This window comes from Urocitellus parryii, chromosome 7, assembly GCF_045843805.1.
Source record: "Urocitellus parryii isolate mUroPar1 chromosome 7, mUroPar1.hap1, whole genome shotgun sequence".
Classification (NCBI taxonomy): domain Eukaryota; kingdom Metazoa; phylum Chordata; class Mammalia; order Rodentia; family Sciuridae; genus Urocitellus; species Urocitellus parryii.
The window spans coordinates 3,416,084-3,437,905 of record NC_135537.1 but is presented as its reverse complement, the minus strand read 5'-3'; the positions used below and the strand labels follow the sequence as shown (position 1 = coordinate 3,437,905).

Here is a 21,822-nt window from a genome sequence, read left to right as displayed (position 1 = left end):
GGATATAGCTCAGTGCTTGCCTTGCACAAGGTCCTGGATTCAATCCCCAGAACCATAGCGGGGGGGGGGGGGGGGGGGGGATACTGTGAAAGCCCTGGTCATCTGCTAGACCCCCAAGTATCGGTGAGACCCAGCTAGTCTCCTCTGCAAAATGTCATTTCCCATCACGGCACAACCCCCGAGAACTAGTGGCTCCAGACATGTTTTATCATTAGCTATTAACATCGTTAAGCAGTTTTATAGGATTCAAAAAGGTGTGTCCTGAAAACTTCCTCTTACAAATAGCACATTCACCAATCCACTGTCCATACAGAACAATCCCGTGACTACTGGTGCCATGAGGAGCCATTCTGCCTACGGCCATCTGTTCTGCCACAGCCTGGCAGCCACCACTAAAATAAAGCACAGGCGCTTCCTTCCACTGAGCACCTCATCTGCCCCACCCTGCACCTGGTGCTGGCTCCCTCAGAAAGCACCCAGGATCTCTGCTTAAGCCTGAGGAGGTAGTCCCCTCAGTAAGCCCCCTAGCCCCCATGAAGGGGGCCTGGCTAGAGGTGGGACATGTATTGACAACCACTGTCCTGCACCTGTGAGCTCACTGCGATATGGCTTCATCAGCAGGAGGTAGCATTCCCATCCTCTACCTTCCTACTCTTTAGTCTCCTCTCTCAACTGGCTGGACAGAAGCAGGAGAGCTACTGTGGGGCCAGCACATGTTCACCAACAGACACACACTTCAGCCCAGGCCTGGCCTGTAACCAGGAATAGGGGTTCAGGAAGGCTACTGACCCTCTAGCCACCTCAGCAGTGCCCTCCTCGATGCCTGCTCACTTCTTAACTGGACCTTTATTCACAAAACCATTTCCTCCTAGTTTAGTCCCTTAGTAATTATTCAAAATTATGAAATGATGGCTCCAACACAGAAACTACTAGCCAGCGGGGCTGGGCTTTCCACGAGGTCTTTCCCCTCTGCTGAACACTGTGCCCCTTCTCCTGTTCTCACCACTCTGCAGAGACATCAGCAGCCCCTGCCCAGACGAGAGGACTCTCTAGGAGCACCTGGCTTGGTGCAGCGCCTGCGTTCAGACCCACGTGGCTGAATTTGGAAAATGAGTCCCACTAGTGAATGCACAGCAGGGTGCAAGACCAGGGGCTCAAAGTTCTTCTCAGCTTTAAGGGGCTCCAGAGGTGGTCTCTCTCTCTCTCATGAGGGCACAGCCAGCTGGTTTCTAATATTGGAAGGAAAGTTCAGCTTCACCACTCTCTCACAGCATGCCTAAGATGTTCGTGCTGAGATGACAGACAAAAATAAGATATAACTGGAATGCTTTTTCCAGGTATCCAGAAATAATGGACATCGTGCTATTCTGAAGCACTAGATAAAAAAATAAAATTAAAGCAACCTTGTTTAAATCTTCTTTACAAACAGGAAAATTAGGCCTTTAAAAAAAAGGTGCAACAGCTCCACCTATGGCCAAAAAGCCCATCCAAGCTGCTGAAAAAGACGCAGCAAAATAAATGGCCTGCATACTGAGAAGAGCTGAGGGGAGTTGTTAACTAGGATGCTCAGAAACCTGACTAAAAGCTTAGTTAGCACATACTGGATTCTGCTTCGGGAAGGGATGGTATTCAGTAATTAATCTAAAAAGTTCCACACCCCTGCATGTCAACAAAAGAGAGAGGCTCACAGAAACTAAGCTGACCAGGAAGGGCCCCGGGGCACCCAGGCCAGCCTCCCGGTCCACAGTGGGTAGGCTGCACCACAGGCTCTGCCCATCCAGCAATCAGGCTGGCTTCCTCCCAGGCTCTGCATTTTGCTCTATTCCAGAACCCAACTGATCCCCGAACCCTGCTACCATGAAGCCATCACTGATTTTGGAGCAGTAGACAGTGTCAGTACCTTGCATGGTGACTCCCAAAGGGTGACACAACTGTTGAGAGACAAAAGTTCTTGAAAAAGCATGCCTATTTAGTGACACTGCCTTCCTCTCCTCCACACAGGAAAGCTGACAGGTGGATGCCACCCAGTCTGTCACTGTGACAGTTACTCTGTAGTGGACACTGGGGGCTCTCAGCAGGTTCCACTGTCATCCCTCCCGCAAATGAGGAGAAAGATTCAGGCCACAAAAACAAAGCTGGCAAGTTCCACAGAGCTACATTCACCATCAAGAAAGAATACAGAGGTCTACTCTCTCAAAACTCACTAGCTTAAGTAAGTTGATCTTTTCTTCAGACTAAAGACTCCGTAGAACCACTCAGTCTTTACAGCTAGTTCTCTTCACAACAACACTAGAAAAATGGACAGAATGTGACTCAGCAACAGCTGGATTTTCAAGCCACATTTTTTTGTTTGGTTGTTTTTTTGTTTGTTTTTGCACTGGAATCATTTTCAATGTGTTGTTCTTAATGCTTAAAAGGTTAAGAAAGTAAAAAAATATATATATTGACTTTTAGGTGTTTAGCTGCAAATAAGACATCTGTAAAAAGGCATGACTTTAGCCTAGGCCACTCTGGCTCTTATTTCCAATGACATCTCTTCCCATAAGGCCACAGGAGCCGCTCACTCACAGGTTTCGGGCTGGGCTGCTTGCAGTAGCTGAGAAGGACCACTATGCATTTGAGCACCTGGATCACATCCCAACCCTGCAGCTCCCCAGCTAGCTAGACCACCTGGCCTCAGTCCCTCTCAGAGAAGCACTGGCACCCACCCTCTGACACCCACTCTGTGGACCACAGTAGAGCCCTGGGCAGGCCCCCCGGCCTGGGATGCTGAACGACTCTCTGCTATTCTGACCAGAGCCCTCCCCCGGCGCCTACTGAGCACAGGTTCTACCACTGGCCCCACCCCAACACTGCTGGATAACTCTGAGAATGATGGCTACTATTACTGGGTTCAGATAAAACAAAAAGTAAGGTAAGTCAATGATAAGCATTTTCTTAGGGATTAATTATAGAATGAAATATTAATTTTGGGATACACTGTGTCATCCTTTAATCTCAGACTTACAGTTTCATACACGAGTCTCCAGAATAAACTATTAGTGGAACCAAAAGTAAAGTTTTAAAAACTGAATTAAGACAAAAGAAGAATTAAAGAAAAAAAGAAAGAAAAGGAGAATTAAAGCAAAACAAGGCAGGGACTACAGTTAGGCGAAGATAACTCAATTTTAAGGGGAGGGAGTGCCCCAATCTTAGAGGAAATATGCCTGAAAACTGCAGTCTAGGGGCTGGGGATGTGGCTCAAGCGGTAGTGCGCTCGCCTGGCATGCGTGCGGCCTGGGTTCAATCCTCAGCACCACATACAAAGATGTTGTGCCCGCCGAAAACCAAAAATAAATATTAAAATACCCCCCCTCTCTCTCTCTCAAAAAAAAAAACTGCAGTCTAGATCTGAGATGTCGAAAATCTTTCAATAATATTCTTGAACTCAGATCATTATTTGGCAACAGTAGTAATACTTGTAATAGCAGCAGCTTCTATTCTCACCAAGTTCTGGGTCCTAATTTACCTGTGATCTCATTCCACCTTCTCAGTGACCCTGTGAGGTAGAACTCTATCACCTTCCCTATTTTACAGATAAGGAAGCTGGGGCACAGGAGATTACACAACTTGCGTCAGTTCACACTGACAGCAACCAGCATCTATACCTCTGCTTTCCACTGCTGAAGAGGGGGACTGAGATACCCACTCCTCCAGGTATAGGAAGGGTGTCAATCAGCTGGTCTGGCCCTCATCTCAGGCGGCAGAAGCCATAAGCTCCCAGGAGATGGGGCAGCTCACTAATCCTGACACTGACACGGACTTGGGGCCACTATCTGCTCACGAGGCCCTTCCTCTGAGGAGGCGAATGGCTTCCAGCTCCTGTGTGGGAGTCCCTGCTCTCCCCGCCATCCCCTGGGCATCACTGGAGAGTCCCCCCACAGGCAGACTTCAACAGCGAAAAGTTTCCAAGATCTTTACACTCTGAGAACTAAATAAAGACATTTTCTACCGCACACAGAGCAGTTTTCCAACTTCTTTAGACTTTCCTTCCTGCATTCAGCAAGGCTGCCTGAAAGGCTTCTCGTCTCACTAATCACACCAGCAGAAAGTCTACACACTGTCAACACCTCAAGCCACAGTTCAGAAAAAAGAACACCAGTGGAAAGGCACTTCCCAGAGTGCAGAGGGGCTTCCTTAGAGAGAAACAGGGACCTGCTCCTGTATTTCCACATGTGTACGATGTCAGCGCCTGGAGACTGACTGGACAGAAACAGGGACAGCAGTCACGACCACAAGGCACAAGGCTAGTGGCACCTGAGCCAGAGCCTCACAAGGGAGACCAAAGCCCAGGAGGCAAAAGCAGAAACTCTCCTCTTTCCAGCCTCTACTCCCCACACCCTCCCAGCCCACTTCACTCTGCTCTCACCTAATGAGATGCACCAGGGGCCTCTCCCACCAAAGAACCATCAAATACCCTTGAGAACTGTCAGGCCTCATCTAAGAGCTGCACAGGCCACCAGGATCCAGACAGCTGTGTGGCAGCACCCAGCACCCAAAGGTATCTGGGGTCTCTGTGAATGGATGAACACCTCAGGGGCAAACCCCCAACATACACTGACAACCATCTTTTCTGTCTGGGGTGGGGGTGGAATGTAGGCTGACCCTGGGGGATACCCAAAAATCTCATGAACCAAAACTACCTAGCAGTTTTGTTTCTGCATTCTTCACTACACTTGGGGCCTATGCAACATGATGACTATATCCCACACCATGAAGGCCAGTTTACTTGTTATGGGTCAAAGGTTCAAGTTCACGTGGACTTGTGGGTCTGCTCCTTCAAAGATGTGTTTTCACTGGTCATTTATGCCAACAAACATGAGAAATCAAATTTAACTCCTTAAAGAGAACTTCACCCATCAGAAAATCTAAGAATAGCCCAAGCCCTGAATTAGCAATTAAAACTGTCCTCTGGGACCAGACTTGCCCAAAAATAGAAATGGGGAAAAAGGACCAATGCAGATCCCCAAGGCTGCTCCACCATGGAATTCCATGCCAGAGTTCCAGAAATCAACCCAACACTATGACCAACTGCACTCAGTAAGAAGAATAAGCACTCGAGAAAATCAGAAGAAAACATCTCATTGCGAGATTTCTGACTCAAAAGGCCTCATACTTTATTTAATAAACACTGGTCAGCCCTAACTCAGAGGAAAAAGCAATAAACTCCTCCTGTTTTCTTTTAAGACTGCAAGTTAGTCAGAGACCAGAAGAAATACCTGGTCGATGTCTGTTGGCCGCTTCAGCCGGAAGTGAGCTGCCCTGCAGCCTCCGAGACCCAGCCTTGCCGCCGGTCCCTCCAGGGTAGTGGTAGATGACAGAAGCAGAGCACAACCCTTCCAGGGCAGCTGGATGTGAAAAGAAAAAAAGAAGTAGGGAATAAATAGTAAAGTTAGTGGTCCGTGAATAGCTCAATTTACGGTAGCTAAAAATGATTTAAACAGCTGGATTATTTGAAAACATCAGTTTTTCCTCAAAACAAAAATCAAACCTAAACATCAATGGTTATGCTACACACAGAAACTGGCCACCCAGCTCTCACAGGCCCTCGTCAGGACTGGCAACCCACGAGGCTCCAGGTGCCACAGTGCAGGGGGGTGCACTGGTGAAACATGCACCTGCTCACCGCTTCATCCACGGGAGCAGCACCTTCACACCTGGACAGGGCAGGCTCTGGGCTGATGCTGCACCCCGTCCTCCTGCCAACAGGCACTCCCTCGTAATCTAAAGCCACACCAGCGGCTTGCAGGTCGTGCTCCCAAGTTCACCCTTATCATCTTTACTCATTAATTCAGTGGTGCTTAAACTTCTGCTCTCAAAATTTCTCCACACTAAATTACTAAATTACTAAGGACCACAAAAACCTTTTTTTTAATGTGGTTTATATCTATAGGTATTTGCCATGTTATAAAATAAAACTGAGATAGGATTTAAATATTTAAGTATTAATTCCTTTTAAAATAATAATAAACTAATCACACTATTTTAATGAAAATAACTGTCTTCCAAAACAAAAATAACATACTGGAAAAATAGCCTTACTTCACCATTTTAAAATTTCCTTAACGCCTGATTTGCTACAAGCCAGCAGAGTCTCCGGCTTGCTTCTCCTGGAGTCTGTACCAGTGCAGATGCTGCGCAGCCTCTGGAAAACGCCACCCTACCCTCGTAGCGACCAAGGGGAAGGATGCATGGTGCCAGCTGGACCTCTGGCACACTTCCTCAGGAGCTGCCCCCAGGGCGTCCTGTATTGAGCGGGCACCACTGCACCAGGGTCTCATGGCATCTTGGAGTCCAGCACATCTGCCAGGAAGGCGGGCACTCCCAAGGCCACTTCCAGGAAAAACCAGGGAGCATTGAGGCTGTCTCTGCCTCCTGCTAGAGCCTTCCCCTGCTCCTGCTTTCCTTCCCATCTATTCCTGGCTCTCGTTTCCTCTTTCCCCACTTGTATTTCTCTATTCTCTTCAAGAAGCCAAATTATGGACTCCTGAAGCCCATTTTAAGTATGTCACACATACTATGTCAGAACTTACTTTACTCCTTCATTCTGACTTGGTTTATTCTAAGTGGGTGACAGCCCCCTCACTAAGCCATCAACCTCAAGGAAAAAGCCTATGAACCTGTCACCTAACAGGCATTTATTTACAGGACACTCAGATGGAAAACCCCAGTCCACACTCCAAAGTCCCACTGCCAGCAGATGCCATCCGCAAAGGCAAACTCATTGACAAGCATTTCCAGGCCCAACTCCAGCCCTACATGATTGCTGTTCTTCAAAGTGGGTTTTAGCTTTTTTTGTCCTTTAAATTTTAAAGTTCAAATATAATTCACTACAGACTCATCTTCTTCAAGTGTGCAGTTCAGCCATGTTGAACTATCCACAGTTGTACCACCATCACCACCTGATGCCAGGGTATTTTCACCATCCCAGAAGGCAGCTGGCCATTAGCCACCACTTCCTTCCCAGGCCCTCCTAACATGGGCCTGCCTTCCACATCCACTGGTCTGCCTATTCTGAATATATCATATAAATGGGACCATGCCCTATCTGGCTTAGCACAAGGTTTTCAAGGCCCACCCATGCTACAGAGATGTCAGTATATCATTCTTTTTTGAGGGCTTTTTTTGAGGGGGCGAGGCTACTAGGGATTAAACCCAGGGGTGCTTACCATCCCCAGCTCTATTTATTTTTTATTTTGAGGCAGGGTCTTGTTAAGTTACCGAGGCTGGCCTTGAACTTGCAATCCTCCTGCCTCAGCCTCCTGAGTTGCTGGGACTATTTCTTTGGTTTTTATGGCTGAGTAACATCCCACATTATAGACATTATGGAATGTCCACCTGCTCATCCCCTCATCGTCTGATGTATGGAGGAGGTTTTGATGAATGTGCAGGAGGTAAAGGCGTGAGCAATGGCACCCTAAGCAGAGGGCAAGGGCCATAACAGTGAAAACAAGGGCCTCTGGCGCATCCTGGCCATGCCGTCTTACCCCCCAGCCACAGGAAGTCGTTCACTGATCGAAGCAGCTCCACCGACATGTGGTAGTGCACCAAGGAGTCCTGTAGCATCCCAGCCTGCAGGCACAAGTCCCCCACGTGCTTCCGCATGCGTCCTTGGCACCGCTTCTTGTAATGCCTGCAAAACAAAATGCAGTGAGACTCATCACTGTCACTGCTCACTCCACAGGGCACACTGGCTAAGCACTATCCCACTCTCGCTGCTAGAAACTGCTAGGGAGGCAGCCTCAGGCTCCAGGACTAAAAGCCAGAGACCATCGTTGCCAGTTACAGGAGCTGGAGGGGTCCTGACTTCACAAAGGCACTACCAAGTGACCCTTTAAAGGTAACAGGTGTGCAGAACTGCTACTGTGGACTGCACTTGGACAAGATGAGAGGAGGGTATTTCTTTTCATCTTTTCCAACTGCAACATTAGGACAAGAAAGTTTGTTTCAGCTTTTTAAAAAATCATTTATGTTCCATTTTTACATTAACTCTATTACTATTTTATAAAAAGATAAATGCTGCATATTATTAGCCAACCATTTGGCTTTAGCAAACAGGACCTTTATCTTCACAATTTCAGAGCAGGCTTTAATAAAGCCTTCAGGGCAGAGCCCAGGATGCATGCTTCAGCTCTTTAAATATTGGCAAGGACATGCTGTTAAATAATGCAAAGGCTTCAAACTCCATATCAACTAAGAAGCCAAAGCAACCATACCCAAGCCGTACAAAAAATTCCTAATCTTCCAAACATCAAGTTTCTTAGATATGATTTTTTTAAGAAGAAGAGCTATTACATGTTCCCCAGGAGGAAGCAATTGCATCCAGAATGAGCCTGAGGGATTCTAGAAGACAGCCGCTCCTACTGGACGAGGGGGACCCAAGGTGTCAAGATGAAGCTGTCCCTTCAGACCTGACTGTCCTCAGCTCAGCAGCTCTGGCTACCGGGAAATCATCTCTGCTGTGCCAAAGGGCTGCTTGAACCAAGGCCTGACACAAACAGAAAGGGGGAGGTCGCCCAGACTCGGCTCGCTTGCTCTCTGTCAACAGGTGCCCCCTGGGAAACCCCGCATTCCAGCCGCTCCTCCATCCCAACCACACTAGGCCACATCCCCAGCCTCTGCTGGCCTCTGAACCTCCCCAGTAGTGCCCTCTCCTGAGCCTCTGTGCACACAGCCAGAATGGCAAAGCACAGCCGGCAGTGCCCTCTCTGGCTTCAAGCCTTCAAAGGACCCCTACAGTGCTAGGAGAAATGGGGCTCGCAGAAGCCGCACCCCCAGGCTCCTCCCATGGCCCTCAAGGTCCACACCCAGGCCCACCGGCCCAGCGCCATCCTGCTCAAGGCTCATGCCATCTCAAAGGGAGGCCTACCCTCTGCACGTGGGGAAAGGTGTCCTTACTGTGCCCCTAGAGCATTCGATCTTGAATGGACTGCTGACGCTGGTAAGCTTCAAGGAGGTAAGAAGGTTCTACATGGCCTTCTGCCCTGACACTCCTGATAAATGAATGCAGGGTCACAGGGGACTGAGCAGCTTGTGCCATCCCAACCCCCACTTTCCACAGAAGTATGAGCAAAGCAAGACCCTTCGCTGCCTCCCTCTGCAGTCAGCTCTCCTAAATCGGGGCTCCTCTAAAGGCCTTGTTTTCTGCCCCTCCAGCCCTTCTCACCCTGAGCCCAGGACAGAGACTGTTGGGAGCTTTTCAGCCCAGCATGCTGTCCCCAATCCCAGCCCCACAAGCCTCCAGGCCTCCTCCCAGGATGCCCTTTTCCTTGGGCAACTCCTAGTTTGTCTTCATAACCCAACACAGAGCCTTCTCCTCCAAGAAGCCTTCCCTGGTAGCAGCCTCCAGCTCTTGGCTGGGTTTCCTTCAGCAAGTTACACATCTGCACATGAACTTCACAAAAGAACACATCTGCTATACTGAAATATAGCCCAGAAATTTTCAAAAGTAAAAGGTACAATCATTATGATAAAAAACAATGTGTTCTGGGCTGGGGATGTGGCTCAAGTGGTAGCGCGCTCGCCTAGCATGCGTGAGGCACTGGGTTCGATTCTCAGCATCACATAAAAATAAAATAAAGATATTGTGTCCACCTAAAAAACTAAAAAATAAATATTAAAAAAAATAATTTAAAAAAATGTGTTCTGAGGGCTGGGGTATAGCTCAGTGATAGAGCACTTGCCTAGCACATGTGAGGCACTGGTTAGATTCTCAGCACCACATAAAAATAAATAAATAAATAAAATAAAGGTACTGCAACCATCTACAACTAAATACATACATACATATATGACAAAAATGTGTGTTTAGAAATATAAGACCTACAAAAAGAACTCATATAAATACTCTCAGAATTTTTCATATTAAAGTGGTATGATTCAATAAAACTATATAAAGTATTTTTGTTATATAAAAGTAATGTAAGCCGGGTGTGGTGGCACACGCCTGTAATCCCAGCAACTCAGAAGGCTGAGATAGGAGGCTCGTGAATTCAAAGCCAGCCTCAGCAACAGCAACGTGCAAAGCAACTCAGTGAGACCCTGTCTCTAAATAAAATACAAAATAGGGCTTGGGATGTGGCTCAGTGGTTGTGTGCCCCTGAGTTCAATCCCTGGTACCCCAAAAAAATAAAATAAAATAAAAGTAATGTTAATACTCTGAGAGGAGTCTACAATCCCATGCAAATAAATTCTACTCTAGATTTACATATACTAAAATAATTAACTCTCAAGAGTAGTATATGTCCCAAAATTGGATCATTTCAAGACTATAAGCAATTCTGTTATAATTCTTTGAACAGCAGAGTAAGAAAGAGATAATAGGATTAAGACAATTCAATTTCTAGTTAGCTATGATATGATAAACAACCAAAAAATTTAAGACAATTGTAGTAAAATTCAGAACACAGGCTTTCTCACTACAAGCTTTTTCAAAATGGTGTGGATCTTTTCTTCTTTGAAAGTGATGTTGGGTTTTCTTAATCCCTCTTACTATAAATTTTGAATTCTCATATACATAATTAATTGAATTGTCAAATTGTGTGACCATTGAATATGCTAATGGATATGGAGAAAAGCCCACACAAAACAGTATGTTGGGGCTGGCGTGTGGCTCTGTGGTGGAGCACTTGCCTCGCATATGTGAGGTGCTGGGTTCCATTCTCAGCACTACATAAAAATAAATAAATAAAATAAAGGTACTGTGTCCATCTATAACTAAAAATATTTTTAAAAAAAAAGAAAGAAAGAAAGAAAAAAGAAACAGTATGTAAAAATGAAAACCAGTGAGCTAAATAAACTTTTTTTATATAAAGTTTAAAAGAAGAGGAAGAGGAAGAATGGGGCTGGGGATATAGCTCAGCATGGTGAGCATCTGCCTCGCAGTGCACAAGGCCCTGGTTTCAATCCTGGCACCACAGAGAACAAAAATGAGAAAGCATAGCATTAAGCCACAGTAGTAATGAGTTTAACATTAACACAAAATTCAAATATTAAAAGTACGATTTTAGGCCCAGGGCTGTAGCTCAGTGGCAGAGCGCTTACCCAGCATAATTATCCAGCAGTTACCTCTCATGATTTTGCAGTGGGATGTTGGACCATGGGAGCCTTCCCATTACAGACATCGGGTAAATGCAATCAGGTGGACACCCTGCCAGTGCCCAGCTGGCACAGCTGAAGCTCCAGACAACCACACCTGGAGAGAGCCCTGAACGGAAGTTAAGATGCAATGCTTCACACTCCACTGCAGGGGCTTTACCGGCCATCACTGAAGCTGCATGTTGCCTGATGAAGAACCAATGACAAGCAGCAGTGGCACAGTCCGGGCCTGACCACAGAGACCATCCACGCCCACGGAGGGCTTCCTTCTCTAAGTCTGTAATGGGAAGACTGTTCCAGAACTGTCCAACAGCCCCCAGCCCCTGTCACCACTCTCCCCGGACCCCACCTGGTGGGCCACCTGTTGGGCTGGAGCCCCTGCTCAGCCTGGAGCCCTTGACTGTCTTCTCCCCACTACCAGCAGCCCCCTCCACACAGGCGCTCCCAGGCCCGAGACAGATGGCATCTGGCTTCATGGGACCTCGGCTTCTTCAGTAGCAGCCTGCCACTCATCAGCACCTCTAAGACACATGGCAGCTGTCCCTAACAAACCAAGCTTAGAAAACACACAACACTGCCTCAGTCTGGGCTCTTTCCTGACCTCTTGGTCTCGGCCAGACCCACACGCTAGCCCCAGGCCTCCCTCCTGCCTCAATCTACAGCCTTCTCAGTTTATCCACATCCATGCTTCTAAATACAGTCCAGAGAGTGACAGCTCTCCCTTCACCTGAGCCTCTGTGGGCTCAACTCCTCTGTGGATCTGGGCCCCAAACTCAAATCTCCACCTGAGACAGGCACCCGACAGTCTTCCCCTGGCCATCAGTGGCCCACACTCCACATCCAGCTGTTGAAATCATAACCTGTGCGCTGTATTTGGTCTCCTCTTTCCTGTCTCTAAAGTACCCCTCAGCTGGTTCTAGCACCTAGCACAGCACCCAGCAAGCACCCAGTAAATGTGTGCTGAAGCAGCACTGGAGGTCCTTACTAACAAGGACCTGCCCATTCCACTTGTCCTTCACACAGGAGGCCCAGGACAGAGATTCACAATTCCAGGCAGCTCCTGGGTGTTGGCCTTAATGTCCTTCCTGCCAGAGATGGGCAAGGGAGAAGAGCAGAGCCCAGGCCAAGTACTTCTCACATGGACTCCAGGCTCCAGTGACAGGAAGGCCACACAGTCATGGAGGAACCCTGTCCTGTACTTCCCAGGTGGACAGCTCCAATTTCCCACACCTGCCATATTCATTTCTCTTTTGTCCCCCCACCCTTAATGAAAGAAAATCCTTCAGGAAGTCCCACCTATCTCAGTTGAGATAAAGGAAGTAAAGAATGAATGTGTTCTCATTTGAGCCACAGCACTAAAGAAGATACCAGGCTCCAGGAAAGCTGGTGGGTGGCAGCAGTGTACAGAAGTGACACTTTCCCCCACAGTGCACTGGGGACCAGCAAGGAGGCCAGACAAAGACTGTCCTTGGAGCTGACCATCCGTTGAATGCTCCAGATCCATAACACAAATGAATGGCATGCCACCAGTGGTGGACATGGCTTTCCTGCCTAGAGGGGAGAGGAAAGCTGGTGCGAGGCCTGTGACGGAAACAGGGACCCCGCCCACCCCCACCTTCACTCTGAATGCGGAGGCAGAGAGGAACTGGTGGCCAGAGACAGAGGTCCCATGTCCACAGACTCCAGCGAACCAGCTGTGGGAGGGGTCCTCTTGCCCTACACTTAAAAAGGTCACCCTTGAACCCTCCCAAGAGGCCATGGACTGGACTCGGTGTGGGGACTACCTCTGCCCCCTGCTGGGGGAAGTGTGGAGGTGAGGGAAGAGGGAATGCAGGCTCAGGTGAAAGCAAAGGTGGAGGGGGCCCACCCCCGCAGCTCCAGCGCCCAGCACACTCGCTCCCGAGGGCCGCCAACATGCACCCCACAGCCACAGCCACCAGCACAAGCCTGAGCATCTGTTCCCAAGCCCAGGCTCAAGCAAGGCACGGCAGCCTGAGTCCCCAGCTAAAACTCCCCTGAAATCAAGGGGCATCTTGCTTTCTTAAAAGAAACCAAAAAATGAATGAAGCCTCATTTGTCACTGAATACTGAAGACCAAACATGTTCTCCCACAGCAAGTATTTCAACAAATATCAAACACCAATGGGTTACATGCTAACAAAGCTATGATTCAAACATTAAAAATTAAAAGGTTATCCAGATAACATAGGAATCCAGGCAGCAGGGAAGTTCTGTTTCTGAAAGCAATGAAGGCCAGGGAAGCCAGCTCACAGGGCGCGGCCGGGGAGCAGCGCATGCACGGCCTACCTTTTCAGACCCAACAACACACTCACAGGGCGGTATGAGAGAAACAAAGGAAAAGAAAAGAAAGAGGAACAAGCAAAATTAGAAACGTACAAGAACAAAAACTCTGATAACTACCACTCTACATGTACAAGAAATGACCATGGCTCTGGGAGCGGGGCAGGCGGGGCCTTTAGGCAACACACCCACACTCAGGGCACTGGGAGGCGGGGCGGCAGGCAGGCTGCCCATCAGAGAGCCCAGCACACAGCCCCTGGGCCAAACTCAAACTGGACCTACATCCAGCCACAGAATGAAGTGTCTGTGCAGGAGAGATGCATACCCTCTCTGCCAGCAGGAGGTGCAGGCAAGGTGAGATGAGCTCCGCTCCTGCACCAGATCCAGGTCACCAGCCACCAGGGGAATGGATCTGAGCCAGCTCATGGGCCTCACAGGCTCACTGAAGTGCAGAGGGTGACTAGTGCTTATAATTGTGAGAATGGGCATACGTGAGGGCTACTTCACTGCCCATCCTTAAGCCAAAAGCTCACGTGCAGGTGAGGAAATGAAACTTCCCTGCAGACCCTCAAAGTTCACACAGTGTGACAGGGCCACTCTACGCTTCCAACTCCTAGGCCGGACTGGACAGTTGTTTTTGGTTCTGTGACATCTTCTCCTCAGACTTACCACCAACCAGAAAGCTGCTGTGTGGCCACAGATCAGTTCCAGGAGCACCCAAGGACTTGCTCTGTGCAGGCGCTGTGCCAAGTGATCCTCACAGACCACCATCCCAGTCCCATGGTAAGAAAGAGACTCAAGTGACCAGATACCTGCTGAGGCCACAAGGCCAGGAGTGACAGCTCCCTGCACTCCCCCTAGCAGGAAGGGCTCCCTCTTGTAGAGGCTGCTGCTAAGCTCACATTTACTTCTTCCACTGGACAGCAGCTTTGCAGGACAGAGAAACGGGCAGTGGGCAGAGTGAAGAGGATGGCGAGGAGAGCTGGCCTGACCTCCCTGGGACACAGGGCATGCAGCCAGTCCATTGCTATGCTCAACACAAGTGGCTGTGGCTACTGTACTGGTAGGAAGCGGCAGGAGTCTCACCAGGGCCCCCAAAGGGGACTGAATGCACACACTAACCCCAGGGATTCCCTTACCCAAAGGCCACCTGTTTTTAAGTCATTGGTCTTGAAAAACAGTGGACAACACTTCTCTGTCCCCACAGCAATAAACTCTACAGAAGGAAGCAACCCAAACCCCCGTCCAGGGGTCAGTGTCTCAGGGGCAGCAGTTCCCCAAGTATACTTACCTACTATCAGTGTCCAGTCCCACGAAGTCCTTCTTCTCGAAGGGGACGCAGAGAAGGGGAATCTTGTCCCCAGACTTGTCCGTGGCCCTATCCAGGCGCTTGGACTCGAGCACAATGAAGAGTGACTCAATGAAGTCCTCGATGCGCTTCTCTACGGAGCTGCAGTCCTCGTAGCTGGGGTAGAAGGCCACGTCGGGGCGCTGCTGCTCTGCCACGTCCCCCTGCAGCCCGAAGACAAAGAGCCGGGAGTCGTAGAGCGTGGAGCCATAGATCTCCTTCTGCACATGGAACTTCTCGAAGGTCTGAGGCCAGTCCCTGGCAGAGAAGCAGTCGGTGATGGTGATGAGGCCCACAACCTTGCGGTGCGTCTGGAAGTCGCCCCACTCATTGTTCTCGGGCGGGTAGTGGTGCCGGTAACGGATGAAGAGTGCGCGCTGAGAGTCCCGCATGCTCAGCTGGCTCACAGAGCAGATCCTCCGGTAGATGCTGAAGAAGTTCTCCTCAGAGACCACGCCCACGGGCTGCACCACCACCAGCAGGGTCTGGTGGTCCTCAGCACACTGCATGTAGTCAGGGACACTCATCCTGAAGGCCCTGTCCAAAGAGAGAAAGCTAGACTCTGAGAAGCAGAGATGACCTCAGCACCGGTTCAGAGACACAAAGCCTGTGCTTCTGTCCCATCAGCAGCGGGGACAGTGACCTCAATACCAGCACCAGGTCTACCTAGTCAGGGCTTGTGATTCTACACTGACCACTGCTGTGTGATGTAAGTGACCCATGCAATGTCACTGAGACTTACTTTTCCCTTTTGTGAGAAGCCACAGTTGAAACTAACCATGTGCAAAATCTCATCATTCACATTCCTAACGTCCAGTGAACACAGAAAAGTTGGGGTGCCAGATGTGCTCATGGACAGGAAGTGAATATCCCAGATGAACAGAATCAATGCAATTCTGATTAGAATTCCTACCAAGTTTTTTTTTTTTTTTTTTGTGTGTGTGTGTGTGTGTGTGTGTGTGTTTTGGTGATAATGGGGATTAAACCCAGAGTTGCTGTACCATTGAGCTACATCCCAAGATTTTTTTTTCTTTTTTGGCAGTACTGGGGATTGCTCTACCAATAAGCTACAACCTCTGCCCTTGTTATTTTTCAAGACAAGATCTCACATAACTGCTCAAGCAGTCTTTGAACTTGCAATCCTCTGCCTCAGCCCCCAAGTGGCTGGAATTATAGGTATGCACTACTGCACATGACCCCTAACAGATTTTTGATGAAAGGTAACAAACTAATTTATGGTCAAGAGTAGCTACAAAACTCCTGAGGTACCACCAACAAGGGGCATTTATCCCACAAGATGGCAAGACCAGGTAGGACTGCTAATGGGGTAACAGAGTATCTTTGTAGCATGATAAAAGTGTCGTAAGACTGATTGTGGTGGTGGCTGTGCAGCTTGATCTGCATATGTCCCAGGTCACCAGCCTGTACACCTAGGTTGGTGACCTGGATGATATCTCAATAAAGCTATTTTAAAAAAAGCCACCATTACCACAGTATTCTCACAAAGACAATTAGACCAGCAAAAAGTAACCCATCTCAGAACCAGATCCACACAGCCAGGAGATGTGAAACGCAACAAGCGCCACTGTGCAAGGGCAGGAGGGACAGTCTCCTCAACAAAGGGCACCAGGAGGCAGGCACTTCACGAGCAAGGAAGATGCGGGCCCCGTCGGAACACAAGCCTCCCGAAGATGAAACTCATACGGCCAATCCATGCCCAGAAATAGGTCCACCTCAGTGGCAATCAGGAAAAAAACATTGACAAACCACTTCGCATCCACCAGTGTGACCAAAAAAAAAGCAGCCGGATGCAGAGGCATATGCCCAGCATCCCAGCAACCAGGAGGCTGAGCATTGCAAGTCCAAGGCCAGCCTCAGCAACTTAGTGAGACCCTATCTTAAAAAAAAGGGATAGGGATGTATCTCAGAGAATCCCAGGGTTGCCTAGTACCAAAAAATAAAGTTTGTATTGTTTTAAAATATACATGCACTCTACCATGGCTCAGCATACAGTTCTGCAGCATGAAGTATGCTCACACTACTGGGCAGCCTTCACCACATCCAGCTCCAGAACTTTTCTCTCAAACTCTGGACCCACTAAACATCAGCTCCCCTTCCCCACAGCTCCTGGCCACCACCACTGTACCCTCTGTCTCTAGGAATCTGACCTCACTAAGTAACTCACATAACTGAAATCATGCACTGTTTGTCCTCTTGTGACTAACTTATTTCACTTAGCAGAAAGTCTCTAAGGTTCACCCATGTTGTAGCATGTGAAGAATTCCCTGCCTTTTTCAAACTGAATAATATCCCATTATGTGCAAATACCGCATTTCATTCATTCATCCATTGAATGGACACATGGGTTGCTTTTACTTTTTGGGGGGGGAACTACCAAAGATTGAACGCAGGGGCACTCAACCACTGATCCACATCCCCAGCCCTATTTTATATTTTATTTAGAGACAGGGTCTCACTGAGTTGCTTAGCGCCTCACTTTTGCTGAGGCTGGCTTTGAACTTGTGACTCTCCTGTCTCAGCCTCCCGAGCTGCTGAAATTACAGGCGTGCGCCATCACACCCGGCTTGCTTATACTTTTGGCTACTGTGAATACTGCTGCTATGAACTCAGGTGTACAGACAAAACTATATAAGTATGAAAAGCAGCCAGTGTTTGCAAAGCTGTGGATCTAAGGTCATTCTCCCATTCAACAGATGGAAGCACAGACAGCATGTCCACTTTAGAAAGTACTGTGGCACATACAAAGGCAGCACATGTGCTCTCTGGACCTGGTGATTCCTCCCACAAAAACTCTGGCACACGGATGGTGAGCAGACATAAATAGAGGTTCACAGAAGCCAGATGCAGAGATAATGTCAATCAATGCTCACTAAGAAACGAAAGGATAAATAAACTAGAAAAGTGACAGTGAAGGACCCACAGCTACACTGCAGGAACATGGGTGGAGCTCAAAACCAATGGGCAAGAGCAAATGAAACCAAGTAGCCAACTAACACAAACGTAGGATTCCATTGACATCAAATTCACACACAGGCAAAACCTGCGCTAGGGCGCCCTTCAGTGGTCGAGCACCTACCCACCATGCACCCGGCCCTGGGTTCAACTCCCAGCAAGGAAAAAATTTTAAAAAAACAGGCAACACTGAACACTATTTTGTTGAAGAATATTTACACATACAAAAACAAAAAACAAAAAAAAATAAGCAAACTTTGGTAGTGGTACTTAGGTGGTAGAGGAATATGTTTGTGAGGAAAAGGGCAGACATTGTGCTTCCCCAGCGGGTGGCAGGTACAGAGGATTTGTGTGGTTAGCCTCAAAACTGTCCATAAGGGGGCTGGGGCTGGGGCTCAATGGCAGAGCGCTCGCCTAGCACAGGTGAGGCCCTGGGTTCGATCCTCAGCACCACATAAAAATTAATTAATTAATTAAAGATATTTTTTAAAAACTGTACATAAGCATTACGTGTTTTATGTATATTCCAAAATCTTTTAAGAATTAAAAATATGGGGGCTGGGATTGTGTCTCAGTGGTTAGAGTGCTTGCCTAGCATGTTCAATCCAAAATAAAGGTATTGTATCCATCTACAATATCTACAATATTTTTTAAATGAATTAAAAATATGTATTTCAAATATTATACATAGGTCATGTGTTCAAACATTATATATTTGATGTTATATTTTTCAAAATTTTCAAGAGTTAAAAAAAGGAAGAAAGTCTAAATTCAAAGAGCTTATACTCTAGCATGCAACCAGCTGCTGCATGGAGAACCACAGTCCTCCTCTGCCCTGCGGCTCCTCCCACCGTACCCTCTCCAAGGAGCAAAAGTGAGGACTCACAAGTCACGTGTGCTGTAGATGCCGTTCTGCCTGAAGACAGGGGGACACTGGCATTCAACACGGGTCTGGTTAGGGGAGTGTTCAGTTCCTCTCCTCTGTAGAAAAATGAGAAAAATAGGAATGTATGCTCTTTTTTATAAAACTTAAGCAAACCTAATAAGTGCCTTGTGAACAATAACTATGACCATGATTTTTTTTTTTATACTGGGGATTGAACTCAGGGGCACTCGACCACTGACCCACATCCCCAGGCCTTTTTTGTATTTTATTTAGAGACAGGGTCTCTCTGAGTTGCTTAGTGCCTTGCCATTGCTGAGGCTGGCTTTGAACTTGTGATCCTCCTGCCTCAGCCTCCCCAGCCACTGGGATTACAGGCGTGCACCACTGTGCCCACCTTATGATCATCATTTCTTTTTAGGGTAACTTCTTTCTTTTTTGGTGTTAAAACATTCTTAGCAGCACACATCAGGGTATGCCTGTCATCCTAGCACTTGGAAGGCTGTGGTGGGGGGATCGCTTGAACCCGAGAGTTCAAGACCAGCATGGGCAACACAGCAAGACCATCTCAAAAAAAATAAAAATCTCATTTTTATGAAACGATGATGAGAGTACATAGTGGCTGCGTGTCTCTCTGTTATCCTATCTGAGCAAAAACAAAAACAAGCAACCCAATTATCAACCCTCTAACCTTTGGGATTTTACCTACAAACCAGGTCCTCTTCAGGGTCCCTTCCACTTGTAACTGGGCACAGAGAAACACAGGAGGGGACACACCCATGTCCTGGCACACCACCTCAGCAAAAGTTGTCCCTGAAGCTTCTTAGGACCACAGCAAACTTCCCATAAAAATCTGTCTCAGATTCAAACCATGCCTCTGACCCAAGAAGCAGGAGGTCTTAGAGAAGCTGAGAACAGGAAGTATACTAAAATTGTGGACAACTTTTCACACTTCAGACTTCACAACACCCCTGGGGTAGGTGCAAGTCACCTTCAGGCTCACATGGGAAGCCCAGCCTCATAGCCTGCTCTGGTCCTGCTCCACACTGGCAAACTGGAGCTCAGGCTCCAGCCCGGCCTCCCTACTGCCTCCTTCCAGGGGATCTAATGGAACATAGCCCAATACCAGGCAGACAATGTCCGGGACAAAGCTAGCGAAACTATGAAGACATCAAAATGGATTTGTTCAGCATGGTAGCTTCTCAAAGAGTGAAACAGAGTTGCTAGAAAACTATCATTCTATTCCCAGGTATGTACCCAAGAGATCTGAAAATGTGTCCCCGCAGGTCAAAACCTTGTACATAGCAGCAACATTCAAATTAGCCAAAGTGAGGAAACAAATCAGATGAGCATTGTGCCAAGCAGACACACAAAAGATGGTCTATCCATGCCATGGGATGTTTTTCAGCCACAGAAAAGCACAAAGTATTGACACTTGCTAAAACGTGGATGATTTATGCTGAAAGAAGCCAGACACAAACAACACGTATGGCACTAATATGAAACGGCCAGAACGTGCAAATCCATAGACACAAAACAAATCAGTGGCTGTGGGGAGTGGGGAGCAGGGGGATGAGAAAGGGCTGCAAACAGATGTGGAGCTTCTTTCTGGGATGATGGAAAATGTTCTGGAATGGTAGTGGTTGCGCAATGGTAAATATATTGAAAATATCTGGAAAATACACTTAAACAAGCAGGTTTTCTGCTAGGTAAAGGATTTATCAATAAAGTTGTCATTTTTTAAACATTTCCTGAGCCTGGCTGCATGCCTGTAATCTCAGATACTCAGGAGGCCAAGACAGGAGGATCACAACTTCTAGCAATTTAGCCAGACCATGTCTCAAAAATTTTTAAAACCAGTTGGGGATGTAGATTATAGTAAAGTGCTTGCCTGGCATGCCTGAGGTCCTGGGACCAATTCTCAACACTGGGGGGGGGGGGGGGGTCTTGACAATTATTTTTCCTTCTCCACTACTAGTCTACTCTGTAATTTTTAAAACATAACAAAATCTTGACAAATCTGTAGTACTGCAACATTCTTAGGTCTCCAACATGGTGAGGCTGGTGCTTCTGTTTCAAATATTAATAAAGCTAGCCCAGGAAGTAGCTACTGTGCTTTTTAGAAATGAGCAGTCACTGGTTTAAATGAGGGGGTGGGGTGGGTTTCAGTCATAGCCTCAAACCTCCAGCTCATTATGAAATGAACAGAGCCCTGCTTTCAGCATTTTAATTTCCCTCTCCACAAAAACATGTGAAGACAACACACTGCATCCTAATACCAGAAAACTTCCAGTTGAAAGGCTTTTATGGACGCATAAGGTGGTGCATGCTTGTAATCCCAGCTACTCTGGAGGCCAAGGCAAGAGGATGGCAAGTTCAAGGCCAGCCTCAACAATTTAGGAGAACCTGTCTCAAAGTGAGTGCAGCTGATTGGTAGAATGCCCCTGGGTTAAGTACCCAGTATCACAAAAAAGGGGGGATGGTGGCATTTACGTGGTCGGGAAGGTGAGCGGGCGGAGGGGACACTGACAGAGGCGATCACAGGCCAGCGCGGAGTGACACTTTCCTGCCCCACGGCTGCACCCGCACAAGCACAAGCGAGAGTTGCAGGGAGGGTTCGAGGCGCTCCTCCCGCAGCCGACTTCAGGAGCGCGGCGGGTCCCGGGGCGAGGGGCGTGTCGCCGCCCGCACCGGGAGCGCCAGCCCGAGGGCACCCAACGGAGGCGGCGGGCACCGCGCGGACCCGGCGCGCCCAGGCCCGGCCCAGCGGCAGGTGCGGCCCGGGACCGGACAGGTGCGGCCGGAGTCTGCCGCGGGCGTGGACACGGCCCGGGACAGGTGCGCGCAGGGCACACGGGCACCGGGGCCGCCAGCGGGGCCGATCGCAGCCGGGCGGGGCGGCGACCCGGGGCAGGTGGGCAGACCCGGCCGGGCAGGTGTGAGCTGGCCAGCCCCTCCGCGAGGCCACGGCGGCTGCGCGGCCGCCACACGCGCCCTCCCCGGGCCGGCCGACTCCCTGACCCGGAGCCCCCCGCTTCGCACTTACGCAGCCGGTGGCCCGGGCCGGAGCAGGAGCCAACGGCCTGACGGGCAGCGGGCCGAGCTGCCTCGGCGGCCGCTCCCCCGGCTCACGGCTGGCGCTTCCGACTGGGGCCGAGCGGCGCCCCTCTGCGCATGCGCA

The 21,822-nt window shown here is 48.7% G+C and overlaps 1 protein-coding gene across 5 annotated transcripts in view; it reads right to left on the bottom strand.

Moving 5' to 3' along the window:
- The window catches only part of Trappc9 (trafficking protein particle complex subunit 9), a 503,680-nt gene extending 481,882 nt beyond the window's left edge, over nucleotides 1–21,798 (bottom strand). The window contains exons 1-6 of one of the 5 annotated variants that reach the window (XM_077800372.1): nucleotides 21,688–21,798; nucleotides 18,645–18,739; nucleotides 14,730–15,322; nucleotides 13,444–13,474; nucleotides 7,527–7,672; nucleotides 5,259–5,387 (exon numbers count right to left, since the gene is read on the bottom strand). In XM_077800372.1, the coding sequence (XP_077656498.1) occupies nucleotides 5,259–5,387; nucleotides 7,527–7,672; nucleotides 13,444–13,474; nucleotides 14,730–15,312 (889 nt within the window). In that variant the 5' untranslated portion in view covers nucleotides 15,313–15,322; nucleotides 18,645–18,739; nucleotides 21,688–21,798. Of the gene's footprint in view, nucleotides 1–5,258; nucleotides 5,388–7,526; nucleotides 7,673–13,443; nucleotides 13,475–14,728; nucleotides 15,323–18,644; nucleotides 18,740–21,687 lie in introns of those variants that run through there. The other 4 variants (XM_077800373.1, XM_077800369.1, XM_077800370.1 and 1 more) reach the window with 4 other exon arrangements.
- Nucleotides 21,799–21,822: the final 24 nt, after the last annotated feature.